Source organism: Nyctibius grandis, chromosome Z, assembly GCF_013368605.1.
Source record: "Nyctibius grandis isolate bNycGra1 chromosome Z, bNycGra1.pri, whole genome shotgun sequence".
NCBI lineage: Eukaryota > Metazoa > Chordata > Aves > Nyctibiiformes > Nyctibiidae > Nyctibius > Nyctibius grandis.
This window is the reverse complement of record NC_090695.1, coordinates 97,085,286-97,113,256: the sequence shown is the minus strand read 5'-3', so window position 1 is coordinate 97,113,256 and position 27,971 is coordinate 97,085,286. Positions and strand designations below refer to the sequence as shown.

The window sequence follows — 27,971 nt, the reverse complement described above, 5'->3', positions numbered from 1 at the left end:
GCTACCTGGCCTAAGGACGAAGCTCGCTCAGCAGTTCTGGCTGCCCGCTCGTATGCCAGGGCTTGGCAGGCTCCTGGGTTTGGAGTGAAAAGTCAGAAACTCAGGGACAAAATGTAACCAAAAGACCTCTTTGTGCAGGCAGCTCTGCCCCTGCAGCCTTCACAGGAGATTTGAAGGGCAAGTTAATGTGCTGGAACAGCTTCCTACAGCCAGCTCAGGCATCGTGCAGCTGATCTGGAGCTTGTTCTCCACTAGCTGCCGCGGCGTCAGGGTTTGCTCTGCACTCCAGCTGTGAACAAAGCCAGGAGCAGGGAAGGGAACTTACAGAGTTCAAAGTCACCTTCTTAGCTTGGGCATTGTGTATAATATCTCTTTATCTCCCACCACGCCTCAGCAAGTCCCCTCCAGCCTCAGTGCCCTCCTGCAGCCGCTTCACAATCTACTCCCCACCACAACCTCCTGCAACAGCATCCTCAGGTGGCTGAAGGCAAAAAAAGAGTCAAAAAACACACCAAACCGTCTCCCCACTGCAGGCAGACACCTCCAGTTCACATGAAATAGCAACTTTTATTTTCTCAAATAAAATAATCCTTCCATTTCTGCATGATCAGTTTGTGAGGGGTGGGGAGGAGCACAAAGGAGAGGGAAGGAGCCCTGCGCAGACAAGTTTGCCATCAGACCTGTCCTCACAGTTAAGAATCTACATCAGACCGAACCCTTTTTCAACAAAAGAAAATAAAAGCTATTGGCAACTCTTGATCCCAGAAGGGAAGAGCTGCTCTCTATCAGGCACTCTGAACTGTTTAGCATCAGTCTTCAATGAAAAAGCATGATTAGAAAAATCCCAGATTTCTGATGAAAAATACCCAGACAAGCAAATGTTTAACAGGGCTGGGGTAAAACCCACAACATGGGATGGTACTTGGAGCTCAAAGAGCTGTGACTAGAATTTAGGGGCACGACTGAGAAAGCAGCAGATCCCCAGCAACACTCTTAGGAACTAACGGGCAGGACAAGAGTGAAGGAGCAAACTCCCAGGACAGCTCCTCAGACGAGCGATATGCCAGAAGCGAATCCCCACTGCAGACTATGGCTCTTTGATCGTACCCCGCTGCACTGTGGTCAGGTCAATAATTCGTTAACAAGGTTTAATTTCTCATCTCTCTCAGTACCAGTTGGACCAAGATGTCCTACAAACCCTACTGCAGAGCTAAGGAGAGGCACAGGGTGCCACATTTTGATGTTAATTGAGGTGGGACCTTTATAAACTGTCTCAGGTGCAGAGACTGAAGTCTCCAACGGTGAAAGCTGCAGAGACAACGTGTCCAACGAGCAGGGGAGGGAGAACTTTGTTTCTGTTTCACATCAATGCTTAAATTAAGTCAATGGATAAGCAGCAAAGCATCAGCAATGTTCTCTCCACCCTGGCTTCCCTGGCCCAAAGCACAGGGCCAGGTTTGTTCACACAAACCCATCCACTTCCCACTGGTTAAGCAAGCCACTAGCAGGTTAACCCATGGATCCATGTGCAAACCCTACCAGGGGCAGGACGTGGCCAGCTGTGGGAACTGTCCCCTAGACGAATTGGCTCCTTTTTTATTTTTAAGAAACATTATTTCGCCTGAAATGCTGCAAGATGGAAACCATCTTCCCCATCCCCACCTGCAAGTACAGTAGCCTCATTTTCTGCCTTTCTTCAAGAGAAGGAGCTTCACAGAAGCTTTCTTGGCTGTGGAACACGTTTCCCTTTTTTTTTCTTTTTTTTTCTTTTTTTCTCTCTTTCTCTTTTTGTTTGTTTTGCTTTTATGTGGTCAGTTCCAATCCTAGTGATTAAAGACAAGGCCAGGCACCAGCAAAGAGGGTTACTTCTTTACGATCTGAATTACATCTTCATGCTCCATCATATGGGTTAAGCCCACTCTTTGAGGGCTGTATTTTGTGCTTGTCCCCTTTAAAGCAAAAAGGGGAGAAGAGTTAGGAGAAGATCAGTCAGAGACACCCCAGAACAGGGATTTCATTTGCTGTTAAACACTTACCCACACCAAGGCATACTTGAACTGGCTGGCTAATGATCTGTGAATTCGATGGCACTGCAAGACAGACAGACAGACAGCACGTGAGGCAGTTCAGTGACACTCTTTGCAAACAACTTGCTCAATACCCAGGAACTAGAAGCAACTCGGGTCTAAATCAGAAACTACACCAGTGACTTTAGGAGCCAGTTAACAGTGCTTGAAAGGATACAGAACAGACACACACAAATCACCAGTCCACTAAAGCCCCGTTTCACTCCTTCCATGTGCTTTTTCATTGGAGTGCATTAAGTATTTTTCTTAACCTTTCATAGCAGCTAGGAAAGAAACCCGAGGCAGGTGGAATCAGTAAAGGCAACAAAAGGAGAAGCCCAGCTAAACACGGACACAATCCCAGCTTCATGAAGCACAAATCATATCAAGCTCCAAGAAGAACCTGCCTTCTAGAGACAAGAAAACATAAAAGAGATAGAGAAATTACCACATGCTCCACAGAGGCCCCTTTCCGTAGAATAATGGCATCTGTAAAGTCTGGTCTCTCTGTGGAGAAGCAGGAGAAGAGGAAAAAAGCATTGGATTTCCATCAAGTATGTTCTAACATGCTGACACCATCTCACATTGCCTTGTGCTTACTACTCCCAAATTCCTCCTCCCGTTACACTCACCAGCTCCCAGACAGAACTGGTATCCAGGTAGGTGAAAGCATCACATCGGTTCTGTAGACACTCCAGACCCCACAAATACGGTTACCCACGTCTCACAGTCAACACCTTCCTCACAATTCTCCAACACCATTCCAAATACTTGACTTTGGACAAACAAAACTACTCAAGTCAAAACACACCGGCTCAAGGAAACCAAACCACTCTGCAGTCCTCTGTAAAATCCCCAAGATTTCACAGCTTAACAAGCTCACAGAAAGCTCCTTGATCTCCTCAGATCCACCCAAGTTCAGTCACAGCTGTTCACAACCAAACAGGAACAAGTTACAGATGTGCCTTCATCACTGGGAGAAGCTGCAAGTGAATTGCAAAGCAGAAGGAGGATCAAAGGCACTCCTGACCCTCAGGAGCCTGGCATGGGAACCACCAAACCTCTCACAGCAAGAACAGGAGACCTCTTCTGCGTAGCGATGGGCTGAACAGCTCATCACAGAGTGTGCATAATGAGGAAGAAAGCTATGAACTCATAAACTTTATATCCTTATATCATCACACAAAGTCTTATGAAAATTCAGCTCTCCTAGCACAGAGAGAATAGGAGGGTTGTGGTGGGATACACGTGTGGCTGGATCAGATGGAACAGAAAGTATTTCCCAAGGGCTGAAAGCTGGTTAGGGAGAGCGTAATTGCAGCATTTCCAGGACACAAGAGATCACTGACAGCCTGTCTGCGTTTGATGAACAGCAGCTCTTTGTGCCCTGCAAACCTTCTGTTCAGCTAAGTCACTTACGTCCTCGTTTCTTGGTGTAGATGCAGGTAAGTGCCAGGTACTCCCAGAGCTTCTCCAGCAAGTAGTCCAGGTTCAGTTTCATGCCACAGCTGCAAAACACAAAGAACACTTCTGTGTTTATTGCTGTTGTGATTTGGAGATCCAGAAGAACAAGGTGAAACTTCTTATTAAAGTGCTAGGGAACAAGGGGAAAAGTTTTTAATGAGGACAGTAAAGGAAAAACACAAAGTGAAATAAATAGGGCTTTCAGAAGGGCAAGCAGCTTTGAAGCAGCAAAGCCCCAGTCAGATACACCAGCACTTCCAAGGAAACAAGCTGGACTGGCTTACTCTGGCCAGCAGAGCGTGGAGAAGCCAAGCAGCCTGCCCCTCCAGGGGAGGGAAGCCTGAAGAAAGCTGCACAGAGGCTCTGCTTCTCACCCCAGCAGCTGCAGGCAGCCCTCGGAGAAGCCCCTTCTTGGGAGAAGCTGGAGAAGGGTGTATGAACTGAACCACGGCACCACCCGGGCCAGCACATCAGGCAGCGTGACAGGCTCCTACCTAATGACAACACTGTGTGGTCTCCGAGCAAGGCGATCCACTTCCTCCATAGAGATCTGGTCAATCTTGTTATAAACCTAAGTCAAAGGAAAAACAAGACACCCTTTAGGAAGTCAATTCAGCAACGCAGCAAGGAAGTAGGACACATACATGTAGGTACAACAAGGTAGTTCCAGCATCTGACACAAACACAGATCCTGTCAGCAAGAGGGCAGGCTCCTCGTAAAATAAACTGTCAAAATTCAGAAGCCTTTTTGAAGTTCTCCCTTTGGGATGACTTGCAACACGTTCTCCAGGATCTTGGATTTCACTATAGACCCAGTCGCTATCAAACAGAGCCATTAAGTGACCTCTGGCACAAGGGACCAGTAGTGAGGACTCAAAAGTGCAGAGCTTGCTGCACAGGAGCCAAAGGCTCCACACCGTGGGGGCAAGCCCCACGCCACCAGGACAGGCAGCTCGTGCGGCTCCACGGCAGCCAGCCACAAGAGGGCACAGGGAACACACACAGAGTACAGCCACACGCGTAAAGCTTATAAAAAGCTCCCTGTTGAGCTGTGCTTTTCACCTCCTAAACCCCAAATCATTACTGCTTTAGGAACCAGGAAGACCCAGTGTCTCCTTCAGCGCAGAAAGGAGATGCTGAGCGCGGCGGAAGGCAGGCTGTTTCTGCAATACTCACGTAGAGGCACGGCATGTAGACCCTGTTGCCTACAATCACGTCAATGAACTCATCAGGAGAACAATCCTCTCTGAAGAGGACCTCAGCGTTGAAGATTTCTGAGGTGAACATTGTCAAGGCCCAAATCCCAACACATCTACACACCACTGTGAGCTGACGGGCTGAGCTTGCTTGTGAAAGCCTGTCCCCAGCCCAGCAAGCACCAAAGACTCAGCAAGGCTGTCCCACAGCAGGTCCCACTTGACTCATGAGCTGCTGATGGCTTAAGGGTCTCCCATCTTAGGAAAGGATACTATATTCATGGAGGATGAGCTGCACCAACTTCTCAGAGCACTGAGTCAACGTGACAGTTGAGTTGAAGGAGATACCTCCACCCTTCTTCGGCTGCAGGGAGGCAATAAAGCAACTTGAAGAACAGTCTGCAAAAATCCACATCCCCCCTTCAGTCTGTCCAACGCGAGGGGCAGCACACAGTGACCTCGGCTTTCAGCAGACAGCCAGACCCAAGCTGTGCCTGCAGCAGACGAGGAAACCTCACCTTGAAGTAGATATTTGGTTTGCTTTTGTTCAGCCGGATTCCTACAGATTCCAGTTCTTTCTCCAGCAAGGCCCTGCAGGGACACTGCACGTCAGCACCCGTGAGACTGGGCGCAGCCAGGTGACACCCACACCTTTCCAACTATCATACTGATACAGTTTTGCCATAAGCTTTCACTGCAATCTAAAACCCACAGCTAATGCAGGACAGAGTCTATGGTAGAAATCTAGGCTGACATCCCTATTTCTGAACGGCCATCCTGTGGGAATGGTCCTTCAGCTGAGAAGCCCAAGCTGAGATCTGTGGAGAGCTCTGTAAATGGTGCTCCCAGTTAGCTAGCACGTTTCTAACAGAGCACAACCTCCATCTTGCACTCAATAGCTTAAGTCCTGGTTCCCCAACATGCACAGGACACACAGGGAGCTGACAGGTTTTCTGGGCATGCAGGAACCCCTGAACCTGGCCCACCACCCTGCAGCTCCACATGCCCAGAAGCACACGCTCACCTCTGTACTTCACCCTTCGTGGCATCCAGCATCATAATAACAACGTCCGCTGTCCTGGCCACAGCGATCACCTGCCGACCCCTGCCCTTCCCTGAGAGAGAGGAGATGGCCATACATCAGGGAGAGAAACCAGCTACCAGCTCTGTGACAGCCTGGGCCTCCTGCCCTGCACCGCTGCTTGGAGGCAAGGAAAAAGCTCCTGCAGTGCTGCACTGGCTGTAGGCAGCTGCTGGGGGGGCCCTGGGCGAGTGGATCTGCTCCATCTGTACCATGCCCAGCTCAAGCCCCAACAAATACTCTGCTGCTGCACTTCCACCATGGGTTACACGAACTAGAGTGTGTAAAGCCAAGGACAGGTGGAAAGGACATCTCTGACGGCAGGACAGACATCCCCAGCCACGTGCAGCTCCAGGTGGCAGAGATGAGATGGCTCACCCAGAACAGGGATATGGGCCCAGGCCCCCTGTGCAGAGGGGTGACATACACTTTCTGGTCAAAAAGGAGACAGAGACCTTATTAATCAGGCCATAATTCTCAAAAACTAAAAAGACCATTAGGAGTTTTTCCAAAGTTTCCTCAGGCATCTTGTGACACAACCAGCCAACTGGGACAATGACGAAGCAGAGGGACAACGCCAACATCTCCTCCCAGAATCAGGAGTCATGAGAGGACTGGCAGGAACTCAGGAAATTAGTCAAAAAAGGGTACTGCTTAGCTGTGATTTCCCCCTCCGCCTCCCTAGCTTCTTTCTTTAGATTTCCTCTGTACCAGAAAACAGATGAGCAAGATAACACTCACGCAAGAAGGTGAGAAGTGACTGGCTTGCTTTGGCTCCCACCTCCAGAAAAGCATCCTTCTGCTACATATAGAACCTTACGTGGGCTCAGGGATAAGAATCGTGCCTCACATAAGATCAAGGACTCTAAAATTTGGAAAGCCAACGTGGGAACGATTGGCCCAGAAAAATCTGCTAACGTTTGAGACACCCAGGTAGGCTGTCGAGGGCAAATCCCCACTTCACATGAACATAGAGATCAGCCAACCTTGTGCTGCTCCTTCGATGATTCCAGGCAGATCCAGCAGCTGAATATTGGCTCCTTTGTACTGAAAAGAAAACAGGACAGAAAGCTGAAAGCTTTGTGCAGGGCACCCGAGCTGCCTCGAAAGCCTCAAGGCCGTGCTGGAGTCCAAAGCCTGCAGAGAGTAGAACTGAATGAACCTGACAGGGCAGGACAAGTCTGCACAAAGCTGATGGCTGTTTTGTCGAGGCAACTTCCAGAGCTGCGTTCAACACCACACGCTGTGGTACGTTAGGTCCTGACCTCCTAAAGCATCACACGAGGGCAATTTGACCGGGAAAACAGCACGGTACAAGAGCAGCGTTATCCTGAGGTGGTGAAATGGACAGGAAACAACGCTTACTTGCTTGGTGTAATGAGAAAGCACTGCAATAAGCAAGCGCCACCAGCTCGTACTGAGACAGATCACAGAATCACAGAATCAAACAGGTTGGAAGAGCCCTCTGGGATCATCGAGTCCAACCATTGCCCTGACACCACCATGGCAACTAGACCAGGGCACTAAGTGCCATGTCCAGGCTTTTCTTAAACACCTCCAGAGATGGTGACTCCACCACCTCCCTGGGCAGCCCCTTCCAATGGCTAATGACCCTTGCTGAGAAGAAATGCTTCCTAATGTCCAACCTGAACCTCCCCTGGCGAAGCTTGAGGCTGTGTCCTCTTGTCCTATCGCTGGTTGCCTGGGAGAAGAGGCCGACTCCCACTCTGCTACAACCTCCCTTCAGGTAGTTGTAGACTGCACTAAGGTCACCTCTGAGCCTCCTCTTCTCCAGGCTAAACACCCCCAGCTCCCTCAGCCGTTCCTCGTAGGTCAGACCCTCCAGAATCAGAACTGCTCAGATGTGATGCAGATCTTCCAGTATCAGGAAATAACGGGAGACTTTCATTCACCAGATCTGCAGGGCAGCAGCTTTCAAGCCATTGCTGCAGCAAAGTCCTCAGTAACGGCTTTAGCGACTGACGGCAGCTCACGGCTGCGTCTGGATCTGTTACAATATTGGTGTTCGTTTTAAATAATGAAAGGAACCGGATTGGTGTTAACTCCACTTTCAATTCTGACTCAGATTTTCTCACTACTCTTGGACATTTTTCAGTTTGATGCCCTTTATCATTTGGCTTTACTGATGGATGCTTAGGCCACCACTAATAAAACTCCTCAAGGACAGGAGGAGTTGTATTTCCTTTCCAAATTGATCACAGCACAGATTGCCTCTTTTAAAGCTTCATTAAAAACCAATCTGTCAAGGTTTCCAGCCATCTGGTCAATGGTGCCAATAGCAGTTATAAAAAATTCAGTTGAGAATTGCCGTATTGCTCTGGTCAGTCAAACAGCAGCACAGGAAACCCCGCCTGGGCAGTCAATCCTGAGGAGTTATGTAGCCCAGGGAAGCGCTAAATCAGCACTGCAGGCTGCAGCCGACCTGATACCACAAGCACTCGAGACCTCCGAAAGGTTAAAGCAGAAGTCAGCAGAGACCTTTGGATATCACTGCTGCTTAGAAGTAGCACAAGCCTAACTGGTGTGAACAGACACAAGTCTGGGTTTCTTACTACTACGATACCAAAGGGAAGAGAATCCTACTCACTTCTATGACTCCTGGAATACACGTCAGGGTGGTGAACTCGTAAGACGCAGCTTCGCTGGCGGTCGAGGTCATTAAACTCAAAAACGTGGACTGAAATGGAAGAGATCAGCATCACTATAGATAATGTGAATGAAAGAGCCAGTGAATGCTCAGCAAAACACGCGTCACCAAAGTGTTCCTCGGCTTTTAGGAGTCGTGTCGTGGCCATTCTGGGCACAGGAACTGAAGCCAAGCGCAAGACCCCAGGGCACCACACACAAGACGAAGGAGTGTTTTCCCCAGCTCTAACTTCCAGCTCTCAGTGTACAATAACCTTCTGTCAACTCATGGCAAGGAGGTGAAAGCCGAAGAGAACACGGATATCTGCTTTACAGCTGCTGCTAACCACAAACTGGGGACACACGAGCCACGTGGTTAACACAGACACTCACTGACCTTACCCACAGAAGGAAAACCGATCAGAGCCACCCGGGCATCTCCAGATTTCATCACATCGAAGCCTTCTCCTTTAGCAGCCGAGGATTTGGAGGGTTCTAGCAACTGAGCTCTGTATTTTGCAAGCTTTGCCTTCAGCAGGCCGAGGTGGTACTCGGTGGCTGGAATAACACAAAGGCAACAACTGGTTGACAGAAAGTTGCTGATAATTCACTTCTAGAAAGAACCTTCCTAAAAAGAAACTCTATGGATCTCAGTCAACATCTTAACCACTGCCACGCACAAGAGCTACCCCACAGCTTTGAAATTTCTTTTGAAATATTGGCCTTTGAGAGCAAACCTTCTAGTAACCTGCACAGACAGTCAGAAATAAACAGCCAAAAAATTTCTGGGTAAAAGGTGCAAAGCCAGAGGGAGAGCAGGTGTGGGAATGAACGGGTGAAGTGAGTCAGTCAAGGAGGGAGAGGCCACAGGGGGAACAGCCACTCCTGGACAAAGGCCCCTCCTTACACCTGGTCACGTTCAGGACCCTAAAATGCAGGGTTTTTTTTCTCTCCTGCTCTTGTCAGTTTCTAAAGACACATTTAACCTGGGGCTCACATGTGTGAAGGTACTTTATTGACTTATTCTTAGCAAAACACTTGAATTTACACCTGATACAGAAAAAAAGAAGGTAGTTGCTTCTGCAAAAGCTTCCTTCGTAACAGGGAAGGGCAAGAAACCCGGGAGATTACAGGTTTTATTATTTTTCCTTTCCTTTATTTACCACAGCCCAAGCCTCCAGAAGCAGCGAGGTTCTGGGGACCTGCTCTCCAGAACCCGAGGGGAGCTCTGCTCCCCAGGCCCCCCGTTAAGGCATTCAAATGCCAGATCGGGGACCCCACAGAAGACAGCCCCGGGCCCCCTGTGCCAGCAGCACTTGGGGTCCTCAGCCCAGCTCCGAGCAGAGCCAGGGTGCTGCCAGGGCTCTGGACGGCACCTCCTCCAGGCGTGCCACCCGAGGCTTCCCCCTGGCATGGGTCAGGGCATCGACAGCGGGGAAACAGGGTGGCTGCCAGGAGGGGCTGCCCCCACACCCTCACCCAGCCTCCGGGCTCACCCTGCTCCCTCACCTGCCCCAGCCCCCAACACCTCAAGCCCCTCAACCACCCCCTTACGGGTCCTTGTACCCCAACACCCCATCCTGCATCCCACCTCTCCCATGGCCCAGACCATCACCTCTTTCCCCGTACCCCCTCCCAGCAGCCCCTTTGCTCCCTCCAGGCCCTCACACCCCCCGCCCCCTCTTCCTTCGTACCCCCCACCAGAACCCAGCAGCCCCTCTGCCTCCCCCCCAGGCCTTCACAACCCCAGTCACCCCGTACCCACTCCCAGTCCCCCCAGAACCCGGCAGCCCCCCTGAGCCCCCCAGCCCCCTCTTCCCCCATACCCCCCCGGGGGCCTGCCCCGCCCGGTAGCCCCAGGTCACTCAGCCCCCGCCGGCCCGGACCTTTGTTTTTCTGCGTGCGGGCGATCTCCTTCTCGATCTCGGAGATCTTCTCCAGGATGCCCATGGCGGGGCCCGGCCGGCCCGGCCCGCTCCGCTCCCCCGGCCCCGCACGCCGCACGCCGGAAGCGCCGCCGGCCCCTCCGTCCGTCCCCCTCAGGCGTCCGGGCCGGCCCTGGGCGGGCGGTGCTGTGCACCCGCCGCGCCTCTCCGGCCGCCTCCCGCGCCCCGCGGCTCGCGTTCCGCCCGCCGCCCGTTCCGCTGCCCTGCCCGGGGAGGCGGAGGATGGGGTGAACAGGGGCTGCTGCTGGGCAAAGTGCGCAGGAACCAGGGGGGCTTCCCAGGGAGCCCCCCACGCCAGGCCGTTCCCCCTCCTGCCCCTCTAATTAACCCCCTTTCAGGCCATCAGCAGCTTGTTGGATCCCTGGAGAAACCCTGGAGCAGGGAGATGCAGCCCAGCCCTGCCCCGGCACCGAGAAGCGCTTTGGTCAACAAACAGACACGGACACAGACCCCTTAAATACATTTCATGTTTAATTTGGATGTTGTTTGCTCCCCCTCAGCCCCTGCTCCATCCGCCCACAAGAACAGCCCTCAGCAGCCAGCGCGGTTAAAAAGAGACGGCACAACCTCTTCCAAACCCAAATACCCCATTTCTTACCTCCGCACCCCAGATCCTCCCCCGGTCAGCTCTCACTCCCACCACGACATACGTAACACCTCTCCTTAGCTCATCTAACAAGTCAAAGAAAAAGAAAACCAAAACGAAGGCTTTAAGAGGGAAGCCCTGAACACCGACAGCCCCTGCAAACCTCTCAGCTCCACGACCTGCTCTGTACCCGCCACGCGCGTCCCACGGGGCGGCATCACGACGGTGGTTTTGGATTTCAGCTGAAATTGGCTTCAGGACGGCGGGATGGAGACAGGCAGAGAGCAGGATGCTCCTTCCTCACCCTTCCTGCAACATACCGAGTCTCAGAGAAAAACTTCAAGAGCCATTTTGGGGTAGTTATGCATATTAAACAACCCCAGGACCCTTCCTAACCCAGCTTCTGCCAACAACCAGCTTTAATTAACTAAACCACATCACAAACCCGAGTCTCACGCTGGCACGGACAGCCCTGGGGAGTGCAGGGACACCGGTGCCGCCACCAGTATTGCACACAGACAGCTCTGGAGGGCTGCAAGCAGCCAGCAGCGTGGGGCTCCCCACGTCCATGCAGTGCCTGTGAGGAGGCTTCGACCCCGTGCTTGGTCACGGCGAGACGGTGCCACCAGCTTTCGCCTCTAAAACCAGCACTGCCTGTGAGGAAACCCCTCTGCCCCCACCAAAGGGGCCAAGTTTCTCCAAGAGAAGCAGAATAAAATGGGAACCTGCTTCCCAACTGCTCTGCTCACAGCCACTCTCCCTTCATGCCTCGGATCACTCTCCCGCTTGCCTTTACACCACTGTACAAATCTACCCGCAACGGCCAAGACAACGGCACACGCTTCCTCCATCCCGGGGGGATCCCGCCAGGTCTCCCCCCTTCTCCCCTAAGCAGCCCTCTCTCCATTTATGCTGGGGAAAAGGATTCATCCGCGGCCAAGAGCACGCACGAGGCAGGTGCTTTCCGCATCATCTCCCGAGACCAGCCCGCCCCGCTTCCCCGATCGCACAGGATGAGCAAATGGGCTCACCGAGACCCGAACACTTTCTCGTTAAGGCTTCAACTACCAATTCCACTGCTGCAATAAACCAGACAGACACGCTGCCGAAAGGAAGGTTAGTTAAAAAGAAGAAAACCCAAACCACCTTGGCACGAGGGACGCGGGGGCTTCGCTTTCCTCTCCCAGCAAACCCGTTCCCCACACCGACCCCGTCGCGCGTGACACGAGCCTGCTTGAAGGGGGTTGTTTTTAAAAACAGCCAGAAAAACGCAAAACTAAACTCTCACAAAAGCCCCACAGCGGGGACTGTCACATTAAATATACAACTGAGGCCAACTTTTAAAATGTCTTTTAAAAAAAAATAAACCACACGCATTTGGCACACGAGCCTTAAGTTATATCACTTGAAACGTTTCAAAGTCAGAGGAGAGCTACTGGGGTTTTTTTGTTGTTTTTTTTTTTCCTTTTTTTGTTTTGCCTTGTAAAAAGGTACCACGCAGTCGTGTTGGTGAAGCATGAAGAGCGAGTACAAATGCTGACCAGCCCCAGAGCTGTTCCTGCGACGCTGCTCAACACTTGCACCCCCGTTACTCTCCCAAAGCGGATAGCTGAGTACATACACGGATATAAAAACCAACGCAGACATTCCCGGTTTTCAATGTGAAAACAGTAAAATGTAATCGAGTACTTGTGCATTTGCCATCGGGTCCTTGGGAAAAGGAACCATAAAAATACTTTTTTTTTTAATAAAAGTCTTTTTTTTTTTTTCTTTTTTTACCCTTAACTTAAGTAAAGAGCAAATATACACCTATAAGCAGAGTTCAGATCCACTTTACTGAGAGCCTGGAAGTCCGTACATCAAATCAATTCCCAGTGGCGTATCCCGACACCGGAACAGCTCCCAGCTCCAACGGGCTGGCGTTCCTGAAAGATCTGCAGCTCCAGCTAACCTCGTTAGCCAGCGCGAAGCAAAGACTCGTTCCAGCCTTATCCATCTCCGCCAACACTCCCTCACCAGACTCTGCAGCTGAGCAGCTCTCTGCCAAGCAGAGCCTCACACACGGGACCCGGCTCTGGGAGCATCAGAGCTGGCAATGTGGGCAACAAACCTGAGTCCTGGCGATTCCAACTCATATCAGGCTGTAACAAGGAAAATATAAGCCCTGAGCTTATATTTTCTTATTACTCAAAGGACAGACCACTGATTCCAGCTACTGAGAAACAGCTTCCAGAGGAGAGCCGGGAGGAATTTCAGTGATAGAGAAACTAGCTGTGCAATAAGAAAGTGCATTTAAAGGTAGCTTAAAACCAGATTAAAGATCAAATCGCCACTCGACAGGAGGGAGAATCAAGCTCCAGCAGCCACACTCCTTGGGCTGGGTGGGTTAACATTCAGGCTCTCTCGCGCGAGTCCGAGGGGCAGGAGAGAAGCGTGCATTCCCGTGCTCCGACAGGGACACAGTTCTCCTGGCAGACCATGCTCTCCTGCCCGGTTTGCTTCTGTGCGGTATCAGTCCTGGACTGCTGTCATCGGAATTCGTAGATAGGAGCGCTGTGCTCAGGAACGTGAGTTAAATTCAATGACTGATACCTGGGAGAGAGGGAAAAGACAGACGAGAGGATTACAGAGAGCAACAGAACTCCCCTAGCACTAAAGGCTGGTCTGATGTCTGGAGGAGACTTAGTCTGGAGAAGAGGAGGCTCAGAGGTGACCTTAGTGCAGTCTACAACTACCTGAAGGGAGGTTGTAGCGCAGTGGGAGTCGGCCTCTTCTCCCAGGCAACCAGCGACAGGACAAGAGGACACAGCCTCAAGCTTGGACAGGGGAGGGTCAGGTTGGACATTAGGAAGCATTTCTTCTCAGCAAGGGTCATTAGCCGTTGGAAGGGGCTGCCCAGGGAGGTGGTGGAGTCACCATCTCTGGAGGGGTTTAAGAAAAGACTGGACATGGCACTTAGTGCCCTGGTCTAGTTGACGTGGTGGTGTCAGGGCAATGGTTGGACTCGATGATCCCAGAGGGCTCTTCCAACCTGGTTGATTCTGGGATTCTGATGGCTGGCTCTTCTCTTCCCCTTTAGGGTCTCAGAGGTGTTCAGACACCCAACACCCACTTACTCGTGGTGCCAAAACCCTGTGAGGACTCGGCATCGTTCCTCATTTCCACTCCTGTGCCTCTGAGCTACCTGCAGCCAGGCTGCGCTCGGGTGGGCTGACTGGGGTTTTTAGACACCTTTTGAAGTTCAACAACTTTCATGTTCAAACCGTGTTTGCTACAACTGCAAATTACACTCAGGTCTTTCAAAGCTCAGCTTGAGGAGATTTGTGTGAAAGCCTCCCAGGTACCTTCCCTCCCCGTGAGAGCTTCCAGCCACCCTCAGATTCACTTGCTGCACGTGACCAACATCCAAGGCTGTCAGAGGGAAGAGCTCTCCACAGCTACTTGTCACATGGCTTTAATAAGAAACCAAACAATTAACTTTGGCTGCTCCCTGTGTCTTACAGCAGCATCCCACGGACCGTGGACTACAAAGCACCGGCATAACAAGATTTCTGCCTGAAGGAAGCAACAGCCAAGCTGTTATATGTGAGAAAGCACCAAGCTCCTTCTCAAAGGCCCCTCTGACATCCTCTAGAAGCTCAAAGCTTGAATCACTGAGCAAAGCACAAGCTGAGGGAGCACAACCCCACACACGAGGCCAGGCTGCTTTACACGTGCCTGTCCCCATGGGAGGGGGTGAGCAGGCAAGCGTTTGGACTGGAGACCGCGCTTCTGGAGGGATGTCTTCAGTGACCTGCAGCTGTGTCTGCCTCCCAACACCCCTCACTGGCACACCACACCATTGCTTCACTTGGCCACAGCACATCTCCAGCCCTTCTATCTCCCCTGCACCACGCTGCCAGCCTGATTATCCCCAGCCTTGCAAAAAGGGCAGCGCTTTATACCACATGAATGGGCTGCACTAGCCTGCTCTGGCCAAGCACAGCACACACACCCTCCCTTCTGCCTCGAGGTCCAGCCCAGACTGAACCTCCTTCCCAGCCCAGAGAAGCACCACCTGGACACTCTCAAGGCTGCGTACAAGCAGAAGAGGAGTCACTGCTTGGTTTGAGGAGCCACCCTTCAGCCTGCAGGAGGAAGGACACTTCCTTACCATTCTGAACTCCTATGGTAGTAATAGCCCTCTATAGACGCTGCTGACTTCTGGAAGCAGATGTAATAGAAACCAGCAAAGGAAGCACCGCTGATGTCTTTGATAGTGTGATCTGGGACTAGGAACTGCTCCTGCACACAAAACACAGACCTTATTGTAAAATGCTGGTCAAATACTACCCCCTCCCCACCCAGTCTGCCCTCCCAAACTGAAAACTGGCACCCATTAACACAAAGGCATTCCTGGCTGAGCATTCGCTGCGCTCGCAGCAGCCCAGACCGCAGAGACCAGCGTGTCCTCTCACCACCTGCCGCTGCAGGCAGCTAACAGGGACGCAGACGACTGAGAACAGAATTTAAACTGTGCACAAGACAGGTGGCAGCTCAACACCTGCCCCCTGCAAACCAGAGGCCAATTGCAAAATCAGGAATCAGAGCTGCATGGTTGATGAAGAGGAGACTCCAGGGAGAGCTTATTGCAGCCTTTCAATAGTTACAGGGGGCTTAGGAGAAAGATGGAGAGAGACTTTTTATCAGGGCCTGTAGTGACAGGATGAGGGGTAATGGTTTTAAACTAAAAGAGGGTAGATTTAGATATTAGGAAGAAATTCTTTCCTGTGAGGGTGGTGAGACCCTGGCCCAGGTTGCCCAGAGAAGCTGTGGCTGCCCCCTCCCTGGCAGTGTTCAAGGCCAGGTTGGATGGGGCTTGGAGCAACCTGGTCTAATGGAAAGGTGTCCCTGCCCGTGGCAGGGAGGTTCGACTTGATGATCTTTATAGGTCCTTTCCAACCCAAACCATTCTGTGATCCCATGATTTCGCCCCCTCGCAGATGCACAAGGCTCATGTAAAGAGGGAGGAACTGATCCAGCTGAAGAACAGAGAGGTGCAGACTGGCCAGTCTGAATCAAACACACAGGCCCCACACAGGGACCAGAGACACCAATTCTCTCATCCTCTGGAGCATCACCAAGCAAGATTTTCCTGTTGTGGTTTTAGCCATGACTGCAGCCCTTTAGGACGCAATTAGCTGGCTAGACAGGAGTCACACTGGAATTTGCAAGTATGGTGGGTTACGAGGTTGGGAGGGTGAGATCTTTCATTAAACCAGCGTAGCTGACAAAGCTTTCAGGCACCACAAGCCTCTGTCAGCTGCTTGCAAGCAGCTCATCAGAGAAGCAGACATGGGGAGTTTACCTTCCATCTCATGAAGACATAGTCCCCGTTTTTCAGATCCTCATAATCAAAGTCATCAGAGTTAAATGTTTTTGCATACTGGTAAAAAGCCTGGAACTTCCCCTGAAATAAGAAAAAAAACAGGATGCTTATTCCAGCAGGAATTCCTGCTATTTAGGAGGGAAGAACTGCTACAGAACAGGACCTCCTCACCAAAGGGGCTGCTCTTCCCTTGGAGCAGTGCTAAACACACCCCCCAGGCCTGGCACAGGGGAACCCAGAGGATTGCCAGACACCCACAGCCATATCCAGCCCGGCTGGAGAAGCTCCTGCACTTCCAGAGGAAGATATTTTGATGGAAGGATGATAAACATCAAAGTCTGGCAAAGAACAGCAAAGGTCAAGGCAAGAAGGCAATCAGCTGGCTGCTGCGGCCCCGATCCAGGGCACAGGGGCAGACACACCCTACCCCAAGTAGGGATGACTGAGACACGGGTATCGACAGCCCTGCCTGTGCCAGAGCAGCACCTCTCCCCTTCCCCACTCCATTTTGCAATAAGCTTTCAAAACAAGGAGGGTGTTCTCCTCGGGAGGGCAAGAGCTGGGGGTTGCTCCTGCTCCCTTCCAACCCCAGGCCCAGCACGCGGAAAGCAAGACACCCCCTCCCTTCTCCCGGATCACAGCCAGCAGCCTGCTGAAGGGACCTCTAGTTGCAAAGATCCCAGTGGGGAAAGGAGGGAGACACCCAAAAAGGAGAGCTTTCCAGGCCCTTCCGACAGCTCTTGCATAGGCACATGCTGCACCTCACCTCTAAACCAGCTGCTCAGCCAGGACCGCGTCAGACCCACATCTGCCCCCCAGATTTATTTACCCAGTGTTTACGATCCACGTCTTCGTCAGCATCCCACTTGCGCGTTAAGAAAGGGTGCTTTTTACTGATTATTTCCCCTTCAAAGAAAGTGGTGAGGGTTGGGTACTCCTAGGAGAGAGGAACGAGAGGTCAGAAGATTTGTCACCTAGAGACAGAAACTCAAGCACAGACGGAGGTGCACACGCTCAGCAAAAAGGAGCATCTCGCAGCAAGAGCTCCAGTCTGGTACTCTTGTCCCTCCAAGCAGCACACTGGCTCGTCCTGCCCCACAGCTCTCCTCCACCCTCGCATTCCAGCCTCTCTCTGCCTCCCCGTTGACTCCATGAAACCAGCAGGAGCCGTGTCAGAGCCGGACTGCAGGGCTGGACGATCACGAGTGACCATTTACAGCCAGCACCGCTCCCCAGCAGATACCCAGCGGCTGTTGTGTGAGTGCTACAAAGCCCAAGGGCTGGATTAGGCCACCCCACCAGGGCAGAAGGTGCTTCTCCAGCTTTGTAGTAGGCTCAGGTGGGGCAAGAGAGCTTCTCCAAGCGCTCCCGTGTAGAGCATCGCCCCTGGGAGACAGCTCTCACCAACTGTCCGACACCACGAGCAATCTCAGAGGACGGACAGGGAAGGAAGTATGTAAAGATCTGACTGTTTGGGTCCTGGTTTATTTTCTCTCAGCAACACACCACCACTGGCAGGGTGCCCAAAGCTGCCTGCAGGGCCAGATTCGGTTCTGCTCAGACCTCAAGGGATGCCAGACAAGCTTCCCTCATTCAGGACTCCCATCAAGGCCCGTCACATTTCCTTGACGTGCCAAGAACAACAGACTGAAGCTTTTAAACTACTCCGTGGTCAAATTTACTGTATGCTTAGTCCCTCCACTTCCTCTTTCTGGTGGCAGCTTCTCCCACCCCACCAGGAAAGAGAAAAGCCTTTACACAGCATCTTTTCTTGTTCTGCAGTTAACACTCACCTCTGTAAGGCCTTTAATCTTCAAGTATCCGCAGAGATAGGAGTTTTCCATATCCACATGCTAGAAAAGAATACAAAGTCCAACCATAAGCATACGTGTGAAGGCACCCAATTGATCCAAAGCAGTTTCCGACCCCTCCAAGGCTAATTTCAGCTTCAACTGGTACAGACTGTCCAGCTTACTGCCCAACGCTCACACTGGCAGCCCTTCCCCAGGGCTGAAAACCACTCGGAAAGATCCTTTACAGGTGCCCAGCTCACCTCTGACAGCCCCTACACCCCAGACGTGACAACACCCCGCTTGCTTCCAGCTCCAGCACGCTGAGGCAGCACCCTCTGCCCAGAGGTCTCCAGCAGAATCAGAGCACCGCTGACAGAATCACCCACACTCCCAGCCCCCTTATTTCCCAGTTAACTGTTACAAGTGAACTGGTGGCCAGGTAAGAGTAAAAAGCGTCTCTTTAACAGAGATAATTCAGGCTAGAGGAAGAAAGCACAGCCCTAAGCGTTGCTGTCTGCTTATTTATCAGGCCTGACCCACGCCTCTCTAACGGGCTACCTGTACTCCCTGCCCAGTACCCGGCCTGGCAGCACAGCACAAGCCAAATCCTGCCCAGAAGCCAGACAGTGTCTCATGCACTTTGAAAGAGGCTTTTCTCCCCGATCTAATGCTTTTATGCCACCCTTCTTTTGAGTTACAGGCCTGCATCTTGCTGCTTCTGCTGTGCAGGAACTAGGCAGGGGGCTGTGTCTGTTCCAAGCACCTTTAACAGCAGGGGCTTTTCCAAGCTTTTCCCCAACATCTCCAGATCCGTTTTCCAAGCAAGAAGAGAGTTATTTGTGGAAGTGCAAACATCAGCTGTGAGAAGATGGATCTCCCCCACCTGTGATCAAAGCAAAGCGCCGTTTCTCTGCGCTCAGTGCAGGGAGAGCAGGCAGCCACCTCTTCTCGGCTGACACGCGCACAACAGCAGCATTTTTAGCACAAAGCCCCAGCCAGCCCCTGCGAGGAGGCAGCGTGCAGTGAAGCCCATCAGCCATAGGATGTCCCCACCACGGCAAACCGTAGCAGGTACGCTCCTGCTGTCGACAAGGGGAGGACCCTATCTGAAAACAGACGGTCAGGTTCAAGCACTACCCCATCTGCTGACCCTGGGGCTCTGACACCACGCCACAACGCCGACATGCACGTTAAGCCTCGTCACTTCGCTTGCTACACGCTCAATCACGGCCCCCCAGGTCCCGTGCCACCAAACTGGGAACAAAGCCGTGACTCGCAGGGTGCTCTATAGGAAAGCATGTATCAGATGTCTGCCTTGCCCGCGTACTAATGACTCCACACCTCGCCAGCTCTGCCCAAAGCCATCGTGCCAACGCCTAGGACTAAAAATAAAGCATGCAGGGTGACAATGACTGCAGGGAGGAATGGGAAAGCCACAGGAACCAGCGTCCCAATTCCCCAGCACAGCTGGGCACTACAGCTGTCTGGCTGCATTCCTGCCACAGACAAACCCCTGCACGTCGCCCCAGGCTCCCTGCCCAGCCTGAGGGAGTCTCCGACACCCCAGGGATGGGGAACCCCGAGTCCCAGGTCCAGCTGGGCCATGCTGTGCCAGCCAGGGACTAGGACCTGGATGCCTGCTGATTTGCAGCCAGGCCTGAAATACAGGCTGTCCTGCTGGTAGGGACTTCCCAGGACAACACCCACTCTAAGCCAAGTTCTTACCCTCCTGCCGCGTGGCCTGGAGGTGCACGGCCACCCCGGAGCCCGAGGGAAATGGGGGGGGGTACCGGGTTATAAACTTGCCAGGCCTGAGGGGAATTGGGCAAAGAGGTGGGGGGAAAGGCTTGAGGGCAGTTGGCCCCCCTCAGGGTTTGAGGGGAAGGGAGCAAGGAGGTGGCCTTGTGCCCCACTGGACCTGAGGGGAACAGGACAGGGTCTTTTCCCTGCATCCTGAAAGGAAGGGAGAGCGCACGGCGAGGACAGAGGCCTCTCCAGAGCCTGAGGAGTCACAGCCATTGCTGCACTTGACAGAACCAGGGGAATCACAGCCAGGCCAGGGGGGAGCAGGGGCAGGAAGGACAACGGGCATTTCCAGCCCTGAGGGGAATGGTCTTCCTGAGGCCTCTGCCATCCTGGTCCCACCTCACTGGGGCTGAGGGGAGGGGGGACGGTAGGACTACAGAAAGGGTCTCCCCCACTTCAGCCACAGGCCTCGCTGGGGCTCAGGGGACAGGGACTGGGGGGGAAGCACACCACCATCTGGGTTGTGAGGGAACTGAGGGAGGGCAGACACCGACCCGAGCCGGGGGGGCCGGCAACCGGGGCCTGGGGGTAACGAGGGCGGGCGGGACGGCAGCGGCCGAGGGACTGCGAGGAAGAAAAGACGACTGGGCCCGAGGGGCCGGGAGACTAGACGACCGCGGCCTTAGGGGACCGGGAGAGGACAAGGGGGAGCCGGGAGGTGACCGGTCGGGTAGGAACAGCCACCGTGGCCTGAGGAGAGCGGGGCTCCGCCGCGGCGGGCTCGGGGAGGGGGGAGGCGGGCGCCGGCGAGCCCCTCACCTGCATGACGACCTCCACCTCGTAGGCGTTGCCCTTGCTGCGCTGCTGCCCGCGGAACTTGGCGCCGCTGTAGAGCAGCGAGGTGGCCACGCCGGGCTGCGCCGTGTTGATGGGGGGCGGCGGCACCAGGCTGCTGGCGGCCGCCCCGGAGGGCGCCGAAGAGGCCGAGCCCGCCGCCCCGCCCGCGCGGCACCGCTCGCTCCGCACCGGCATCTCGGGAGGGTCCCCGGGCGCCAGCGTGGCCGGGGCCGAGCGCGGCCGGGGGCGCCGCCCGCTCCGCTCCGCTCCGCACGCCCAGGCCGCCGCCGCCGCCGCCGCCGCCTGGCTCGGGGCCTCCCGGCAGCGCCTCCGCGCGCTCCCATTGGCCCTCGCGGGCGCTGCGGGAGGGGCGGTGCCGGGCGCTGATTGGCCGCGGGCGCGGGGCACGCGCTTCCTCCCGGCAGGCGCTGCCGCGGGGGCTGCTGGGAAGGGTAGTTTTCTCCCGCCCTCCGCCGGCGGGACGGGGCGGGCGAAGGGACAAAGCGCGTTTGTGACGCGGATTGGCTGCGGCCGCGGCGGCATGGCGGCGCCCGGGGGGCCGCGCTGAGCCGGGGCCGCGGCGGCGGCTCCTCGCCCTCCTCATCCTCCTCGTCCTCCTCGTCCTCCTCGTCCCTCGCTGCGATGTGGCGCGGCTGCCGCCGGCTGCTCTGGCTCCCCCCACCGCCTCCGGTGGGGCCGGGCGGGGGCCGGGCCTACGCCCCGCCGGCAGGTGAGGGAGCGCCGGGCCGCCCGGGGCCTCCCCAGCCCCCTTCGGGAGGGGAGGGCCTTTCTTCTGCCCGACGGGGCTGGTCCCGCTGGGACCCCCCCCCCCCCCCCCCGCGGTGGGACCCCTCAAGGTCACCCTGGGCCAGGGGCGGGCTGGGCTCGGCGACCTCGGGGCGGGTGGAAACATGGGGGGTCAGATCCCCCCCACGGCGGGGCAGGGAGCGGAGCCAGTGGGGTCTGGGCTCCCCGAGGGTCGGGGCCTCCCCACACGCCCTTCCCCTGGCCTTAGTGGGGGTTCGGAGGCAGGGTTCGCTGGCAGCACAGCCCAAGCCCTCAGCGCACTGGTTTGCTTTTGTGTTTTGGTGTTTTTTAGGGATTTTGAGGGGATGGGACCCAGCCGGGGTGGTTCAGGCACCTTCTGGGCCACGTATTCCCCTCCACAGATTTTGCTGGAAATGTGGGTTTCAGGACAGTAAAATTAGCCTCATTCTGTCCGAGGTGAGGCTGGAGAGTCGCAGTGATGCATCACGGGGCGTCAGGAGCCCACTGACGTGACTCGGGACTCCTGGTTACACACATGTTAACGTGCTCAGAACTGTGCCCTGGTGACACAGTGTGTGCAAAGTGTCCCCAGCACCGAGCAAGATGCCCTGAGGGAGATCATTCAGGCTGGCACTGTGGCACTCACTGGGCAGGTTTGTCATCAGCGGGGGTGGAAAGAGAGGTTGCTGTGCCCTGTCCTGCCTCTAACCCAGCTCTGCCGGGTTTCTTGTTGCTCTGAGACAGAACTTGCAGGGAGAGAGAGTTAGGCAAGGTGGTTCAGGGATTAATTTGTCAAACGTGACTGAAGTGGGAGAGTCTTGAAAGATTGAGCCTGGAGCGAAACTCCAGAAGGAGAGCTGGGACAGGTCTGCTTTGGAAACCGCCCCTGCCAGACTCTGTAGAAACTTTGGTGCAGGCCAGTTCGAAGGGAGCTGAGAGCCCAGCCTGGCAGAAGTGACGCTGGTCCTGTTCACTTGCTGGTTGTGCACAGCCACCCTGTGGGTTTCACCAGTTTCATGGCACTTCCCCAGTTGAGTGGAGCTCACTGGAATGGTGTAGTGCTTGGAAGCTGTGGATGGATGGGCAGGAGCTTTGTCTCCAGGCCACCTGGGTCTTGACAGCGCTGAGGGCTCCGTCTGTTCCAGGCTGTGATGGGGAGCGGGGTTAGGGACCGAACCTCCTCTCACTGCCCTCTCAATGGCTCTGGTTTTGCCCGCAGAGAGGAAGCGATTTTACCAGAACGTGAGCATCTCGCAAGGAGAAGGTGAGTACGGCCACTGGGACAGGATGGAGGGGCTGGTTCCCAGGAGGGGCGTTATCACCCTGTGCTTCTTCAGCGAGAGCGTGGCACACCCGCAACCCAGGCTGTGCCAGTGGGGTGTTTGTCACCAGCCTGCCGTGCCCGTTCCTCATCTGTAGCGAAGCTGTGAGGGGGGAAACAGCTTCCCAGACCCAGCATGTCCAAATGGTGGTGATGGGGGGAAACTGGAGTGTCCCTGGTCCCATGCGCCCATCAGCTCTGGCTCTGAACCTGCTCCCGCCGTGGGGTTGTCTGTTGTTCCTTAGTGCCTGCTCCTCTTTGATTCCCCAGGATTTCTACTCTGATTCTGCAGGAGGCTTTGAAATAAACTTGGACCACCGAAAGCTGAAAACGCCCCAGGCCAAGCTCTTCACTGTCCCCAGTGAGGCCTTGGCCATCGCAGTGGCAACAGAGTGGGACTCCCAGAAAGACACCATCAAGTTCTACACTATGCACCTGGTGAGCACGGCAGGTCGGGGCACCCAGACCTCGGCAGGGCAGAACGCGGTGTGTTGGGAGCAGTCAGGTTAAGCAAGTCGGGATTAAAGACAGGAAGGGAGGTTGTAGTGGAGTGGGAGTCGGCCTCTTCTCCCAGGCAACCAGCAATAGGACAAGAGGACACAGCCTCAAGCTTCGCCAGGGGAGGTTCAGGTTGGACATTAGGAAGCATTTCTTCTCAGCAAGGGTCATTAGCCATTGGAAGGGGCTGCCCAGGGAGGTGGTGGAGTCACCATCTCTGGAGGGGTTTAAGAAAAGGCTGGACATGGCACTTAGTGCCCTGGTCTAGTTGCCATGGTGGTGTCAGGGCAATGGTTGGATTCGATGAGCCCAGAGGGCTCTTCCAACCTCATTGATTCTGTGATTCTGTGATAGCAAGGGGCAGGAGGAAATAGGATGAGCTCTGGAACCATCCATGAGCCCTCTTCCCTGGTGCTTGATGGGCCTGCTCCCGAGGCTTCTGAAGCCAGTGAGAAGATTCCTGTTATGTGAGCTATGTTCTGGCCCCGCACCCCTTTTAGCTGCACTCCTCGGTTCTGTGTCTGCCGTGAATTCCTCTGCTTCTTCTAGGCCTTGTACAATGGAAGCTGCTGCTTCCCCAAGCCTTGAGTAACAGTGATTTAAACTGCCTTTATCCTGCAGACCACACTGTGCAACACGGCGCTGGACAACCCCACGCAGCGAAACAAAACGCAGCTGATCTGTGGGGCTGTGAAGTTCCTGGAGACTGACACCGTCTGGTACGGGACAGGGACCCCGCTGGCGCGGAGGCGAGGTGGTCTGGTCGCAGTGTGGTTTTTGGGAGGGTGGTTGGGGGAAGTGAGGGAAAATGTCTACTGTAACCCAGTCATGGCAGGGCTCTGATCTGTCCTGGTTTTGGCCCAAGGGTTTGAATTAGTTTAGGCCAGTCCTACGTCTGCAAACCTAGTTGAAGTCCGTGTACCCAAAGGGCATAGGTATGAAGGAGAGTGGGGATCTGGTCCTCTGTTGAACTCTGTTTTGGAGACCTCTGTGCTGGGCAAGTGGGAGCAGCAGGGAATTATAATCTTCTTGGGGAAAAGAAAACATCTTTGAAAGGCCTGGGGGAATGTGTCAGCCCCGTCCCTGGCATTCCTGTGCCAGCTCAGATTACTTGTACCTGTAGCAAAATGCCCTTTGTTCCTTAAAGACCCTGCGGGCTGCAGGACCAAGCCTGTTCATGCCCAAGCTCCTGTCTCCCAGTCCCAGCCTCTGAGGTGTCCACTGGCAGCTGCACAGCTCCTGTGGAGAGAGGGGAACAGGACCCCTCCATCTACCTCTGTGGCTTTGGTCAGGCTGGCAGCGGGGAGTGCCAAGCTGAGCCACTGGGCAAGGTGAGGCAGGAGGAGCAGCCCCATATAAAGAGTTCCTGTGGGATATGTCCTCTGCTCTAACCACTAAACCTTGCTGCGTCCCGTGGCTGGCTTGAGGCTACCTGCAATTTTCTGTTGGCCGGTTTGCTGCTCTGTTTTGTAGTAAGATAGAACTGGCTTTCCTGGAACAACAAAAAGCTCTGAATTTGGGGAAGAGTTCCCAGTCAGTGGACAGCAGACCCTTGCTCCCCTTGCTATGGTCTGGGGAGGGGGCAGCTTCCTTCCCAGCGGTGTGCCCCAGGCTGGCAGGGAGCAGTCTGGCAGGCTGGGAGTGAACGTCCAGTGTGGTTGTGTTCTGCGATGTCCAGCTATCGCGTGGAGGAGCCGGCCGCCTTGGCAGAGCTGCAGAAGAATGAATGGGATCCCGTTATTGCCTGGGCTGAGAGAAGGTAAGAGGCCAAAGATGTTTCTGTCTGCTTATGCCCTGCCCTTCTGAGGCCAGGAGCTCTAGTGCTTGTGACAGTCGGAGCTGCAGGGTTCACGAGCTCTGTGCTGTGATTTTTCCAGGTACAACGTGGCAATTGGCTCCTCAACCAGCATCCTGGGGTCAAACATCCCAGCCAGCACCAAGGAGACCTTCGTCAGCCATCTGGCGTCCTACAACATGTGGGCCCTGCAAGGTGAGAGAGGTGGGCCAGGGAGCTGGCTGCTCAGGCTGGGCCAGTGGAGGAGGACCCTCTCCACAGGGCAGAAGAGGGACTGTAGTGTTTTTCCCCTCCTGCTGATATGCTGAGATAATCAGAGCGTTGAGGTTTATGTTTTAAATCTGCAGGCCAGTCCCTTGGCTGTATTTGTTAAGGGTAGGGACTCTCCCTTTAGTGCCACTAGTGTTCGGGGTCTGATTGGGCTGGCCTGCGAGCTGTCTGCTCTACCTTAGCACAAATAACTTCTCTAATGCCAAACTTTCTAGTGACTTAGTCCCCAGCTTTGTTACTGGCACAAGAAATGGGGTTTTTGTGCACCAAGTGCCCATGGTTCTGTGCACTGTCCTCACTCTTTCACCCTTATACCCACTTGATCTTACCTGATACTGCTGAATGACACCTGAAGGTAAAGAAATGAAGTCATGTTTGCTTTGCTCAAGTCCTCAAATGCAAGACTTGAATGAGAAAGAAGGTTTGTGGCAGAATAAAAGGAGGCAGTTTCCAAGGCATAGCCTTTGTCCCTGTGGTGACAGTGGCCAGAACAGCGTTTTGGGTCTGCTCTTAACTGCAGATCTGACACTTAAGTGTCCAGATGCAAGTGGGAGGTGTCACTCTCCCTGAGGAGGTACCACATTGTGACAGCGTTTTCGGAACATGTGAAGATACTGCTGTAATGCTGCAGAAAACAACCACGAATCTTGTTTGTTTTGGGTTATTCCCTTCCAGGTATAGAATTTGTAATCACCCAGCTGAAATCTCTGATTCTGTCCATGGGTCTGATTGACAGGCACATTACAGTAGAGAAAGCCGTGCTTCTGTCTCGCCTGGAGGAAGAATACCAGGTAAATGATGTTACAGAACAGCCCCATAATTCAAATAGCAATAATCTCAGCATGACAAATGCATCCCTCACCGCAAATAACTGGCAAGGGAAGTGCCTGCTGTCGCAGGAGAGGTTCCACGCTGCCAGTCTCCCCATTTGAGAGTGCTTGGAGTGTGCTGCTGTAGAGCAACGTCATGGGCACAACAGCCCAGAGTGCTCTCGGGGCTGCCAGTTTCTTTTTGTAGAACCCAGATGGCTGCTTTTCTCCCTCTCTAATCTGAAGTGCAAAGTCGTGGCTGGCTCTTGCTGTGGGTTATCCAGCCTGGAGGCCTTGGTACACACCAAGCTGATAACTTGCTTGCTGGAAACTGGCCTGGTGTGAAGCTCTCCCTAACCCAAAAGTGGCTGAAGTTGGTGGGAATCTTTTCATCCTCCCTTTAAGGGGCTTCGCCTCAGACCCCAGTATAGATGAAGCACGTCCTTCCACCAAACTCATCTGGAGATCTCCCTACCCCCTGTAGTCAGGGATCAGCACAGCTCCTGGGGGGTTACCTGTGTTTCACAAACACAAAGGGGGAGGCTGAGTGTTGCTGAGCAGCTCTGCATATAATCCGGTTCTGAACTGACCTGTGGTCCTCCTCTCCAGATTCAGCGGTGGGGCAGCGTGGAGTGGGCCCACGACTACGACCTGTGCGAGCTGCGTGCTCGCGTGGCAGCTGGGACTCTCTTTGCTCACCTCTGTTCGGAGAGCTCGACTGTAAAACACAAGCTGTTGCAGGACTGAGGCTGCTGGGCTGGGCACAGGAGGAGAATGCCCAGCTGTGAATTGCCAGTGTGACCCAGTGGATGGTAACCACCCTCCTGCCACCACGTCTTTTTTCCTGGGATCATCCTCGTGCTGAGGAACTGTGACTTTGTGGGCAGCTCCTCGCTTGGACTGCTTGCCGCAGTGCAGCACCAGCAGTTTTGAGCACACAAGGAGGAAAGGTCAAGGTGAGCTTCCTGTGCATCCCCAAGGCAGCAGCTCTGTCCATTGCTGGTGTCTGTAACTCATCAGAGGAGCTCCCACGACAGAAACGGCTTCCTGGGCAGGGCGCGGCACAGACATACCCAGCATATGCCACATGTCTTCAGAGCTGCCAGCTCCTGACACACACTTGTTATGGAAATCTGAAAACAGACTCCATTGCATCTGTTCTTCGTCCCTCAGTGTGCCTGTACGTAACACGAGGGTCTCTCTGTTTGATTAAAGGCACATCCCTGCTAAATACTGAAAGCCAATGCTGCTGAGTATTTCTTTGTTTTAATCACCAAGCTGCGGTGTAGGTCCAGAGCTGCCAAGCTCCAGACAGGTGCTGGGATGGCTGCAGGCAGAAAAAAACACAGAGCAGAGCTGAGCAGACACTAACTGCCAAACAGATCTGCTCCCTCCACGTCTCTGTGTGAGCCTGGCTGTGCTAGGTGCCCTGTCCTTGCAGCCAAGGAGCAGCAGGGAGACAGCTGTGCAGTCCTGGAGCAAGAGGGGGAGAACATGGGCTCCTGCCATGTTCAAAAGCACAGGGCCCTTTGAGCTAAATCTGTGCACGACAGGCAGCACCAGCCACGGGGCTTTCGGAGAGACTCAGTCTCTCCCAAGGGCGTACGCAGCCACCCTCTCATTTAACCTTCCCACCTTTCTCCTTGCTGCTTGCCTCGAGCAGCACCGCCCTGGCCAGCATCATTCCTCAGAAGCTGCCCACAAGTGAGCGTAGCAGCTGCTGTCACCGAGCAAGGAGGGGAATTAATGACTCCTCGCTTGGCTGTTGCGAGCGGCGGTGT

General features: G+C 54.2%; 3 protein-coding genes across 3 annotated transcripts; 1 reads left to right on the top strand and 2 right to left on the bottom strand.

Annotated features, from left to right (window-relative positions):
- Positions 1-547: 547 nt before the first annotated feature.
- DRG2 (developmentally regulated GTP binding protein 2) lies at positions 548-10,478 on the bottom strand. Its single transcript, XM_068424109.1, has 13 exons — positions 10,340-10,478; positions 8,851-9,011; positions 8,416-8,505; positions 6,794-6,854; positions 5,751-5,841; positions 5,245-5,317; positions 5,000-5,090; positions 4,707-4,804; positions 4,025-4,101; positions 3,486-3,574; positions 2,515-2,573; positions 2,037-2,090; positions 548-1,949 (listed from the first exon to the last, which is right to left on the bottom strand). The coding sequence occupies exons 1-13, from the start codon at positions 10,401-10,403 to the stop codon at positions 1,863-1,865; spliced, it is 1,095 nt and encodes a 364-aa protein (XP_068280210.1). The 5' UTR covers positions 10,404-10,478; the 3' UTR covers positions 548-1,862.
- Positions 10,479-10,857: 379 nt separating this feature from the next.
- GID4 (GID complex subunit 4 homolog) lies at positions 10,858-21,073 on the bottom strand. Its single transcript, XM_068422994.1, is given in 8 exon segments — positions 10,858-13,577; positions 15,139-15,269; positions 16,333-16,434; positions 17,183-17,290; positions 18,147-18,206; positions 20,712-20,967; positions 20,969-21,033; positions 21,035-21,073. Coding segments are annotated over 8 exon segments (825 nt in total). The 3' UTR covers positions 10,858-13,513.
- Positions 21,074-21,211: 138 nt separating this feature from the next.
- ATPAF2 (ATP synthase mitochondrial F1 complex assembly factor 2) lies at positions 21,212-27,429 on the top strand. The gene is made up of 8 exons (XM_068423128.1): positions 21,212-21,459; positions 22,717-22,761; positions 23,111-23,256; positions 23,938-24,035; positions 24,995-25,075; positions 25,194-25,306; positions 26,057-26,172; positions 26,800-27,429. The coding sequence occupies exons 1-8, from the start codon at positions 21,372-21,374 to the stop codon at positions 26,935-26,937; spliced, it is 825 nt and encodes a 274-aa protein (XP_068279229.1). The 5' UTR covers positions 21,212-21,371; the 3' UTR covers positions 26,938-27,429.
- The last annotated feature ends 542 nt before the right edge of the window (positions 27,430-27,971 follow it).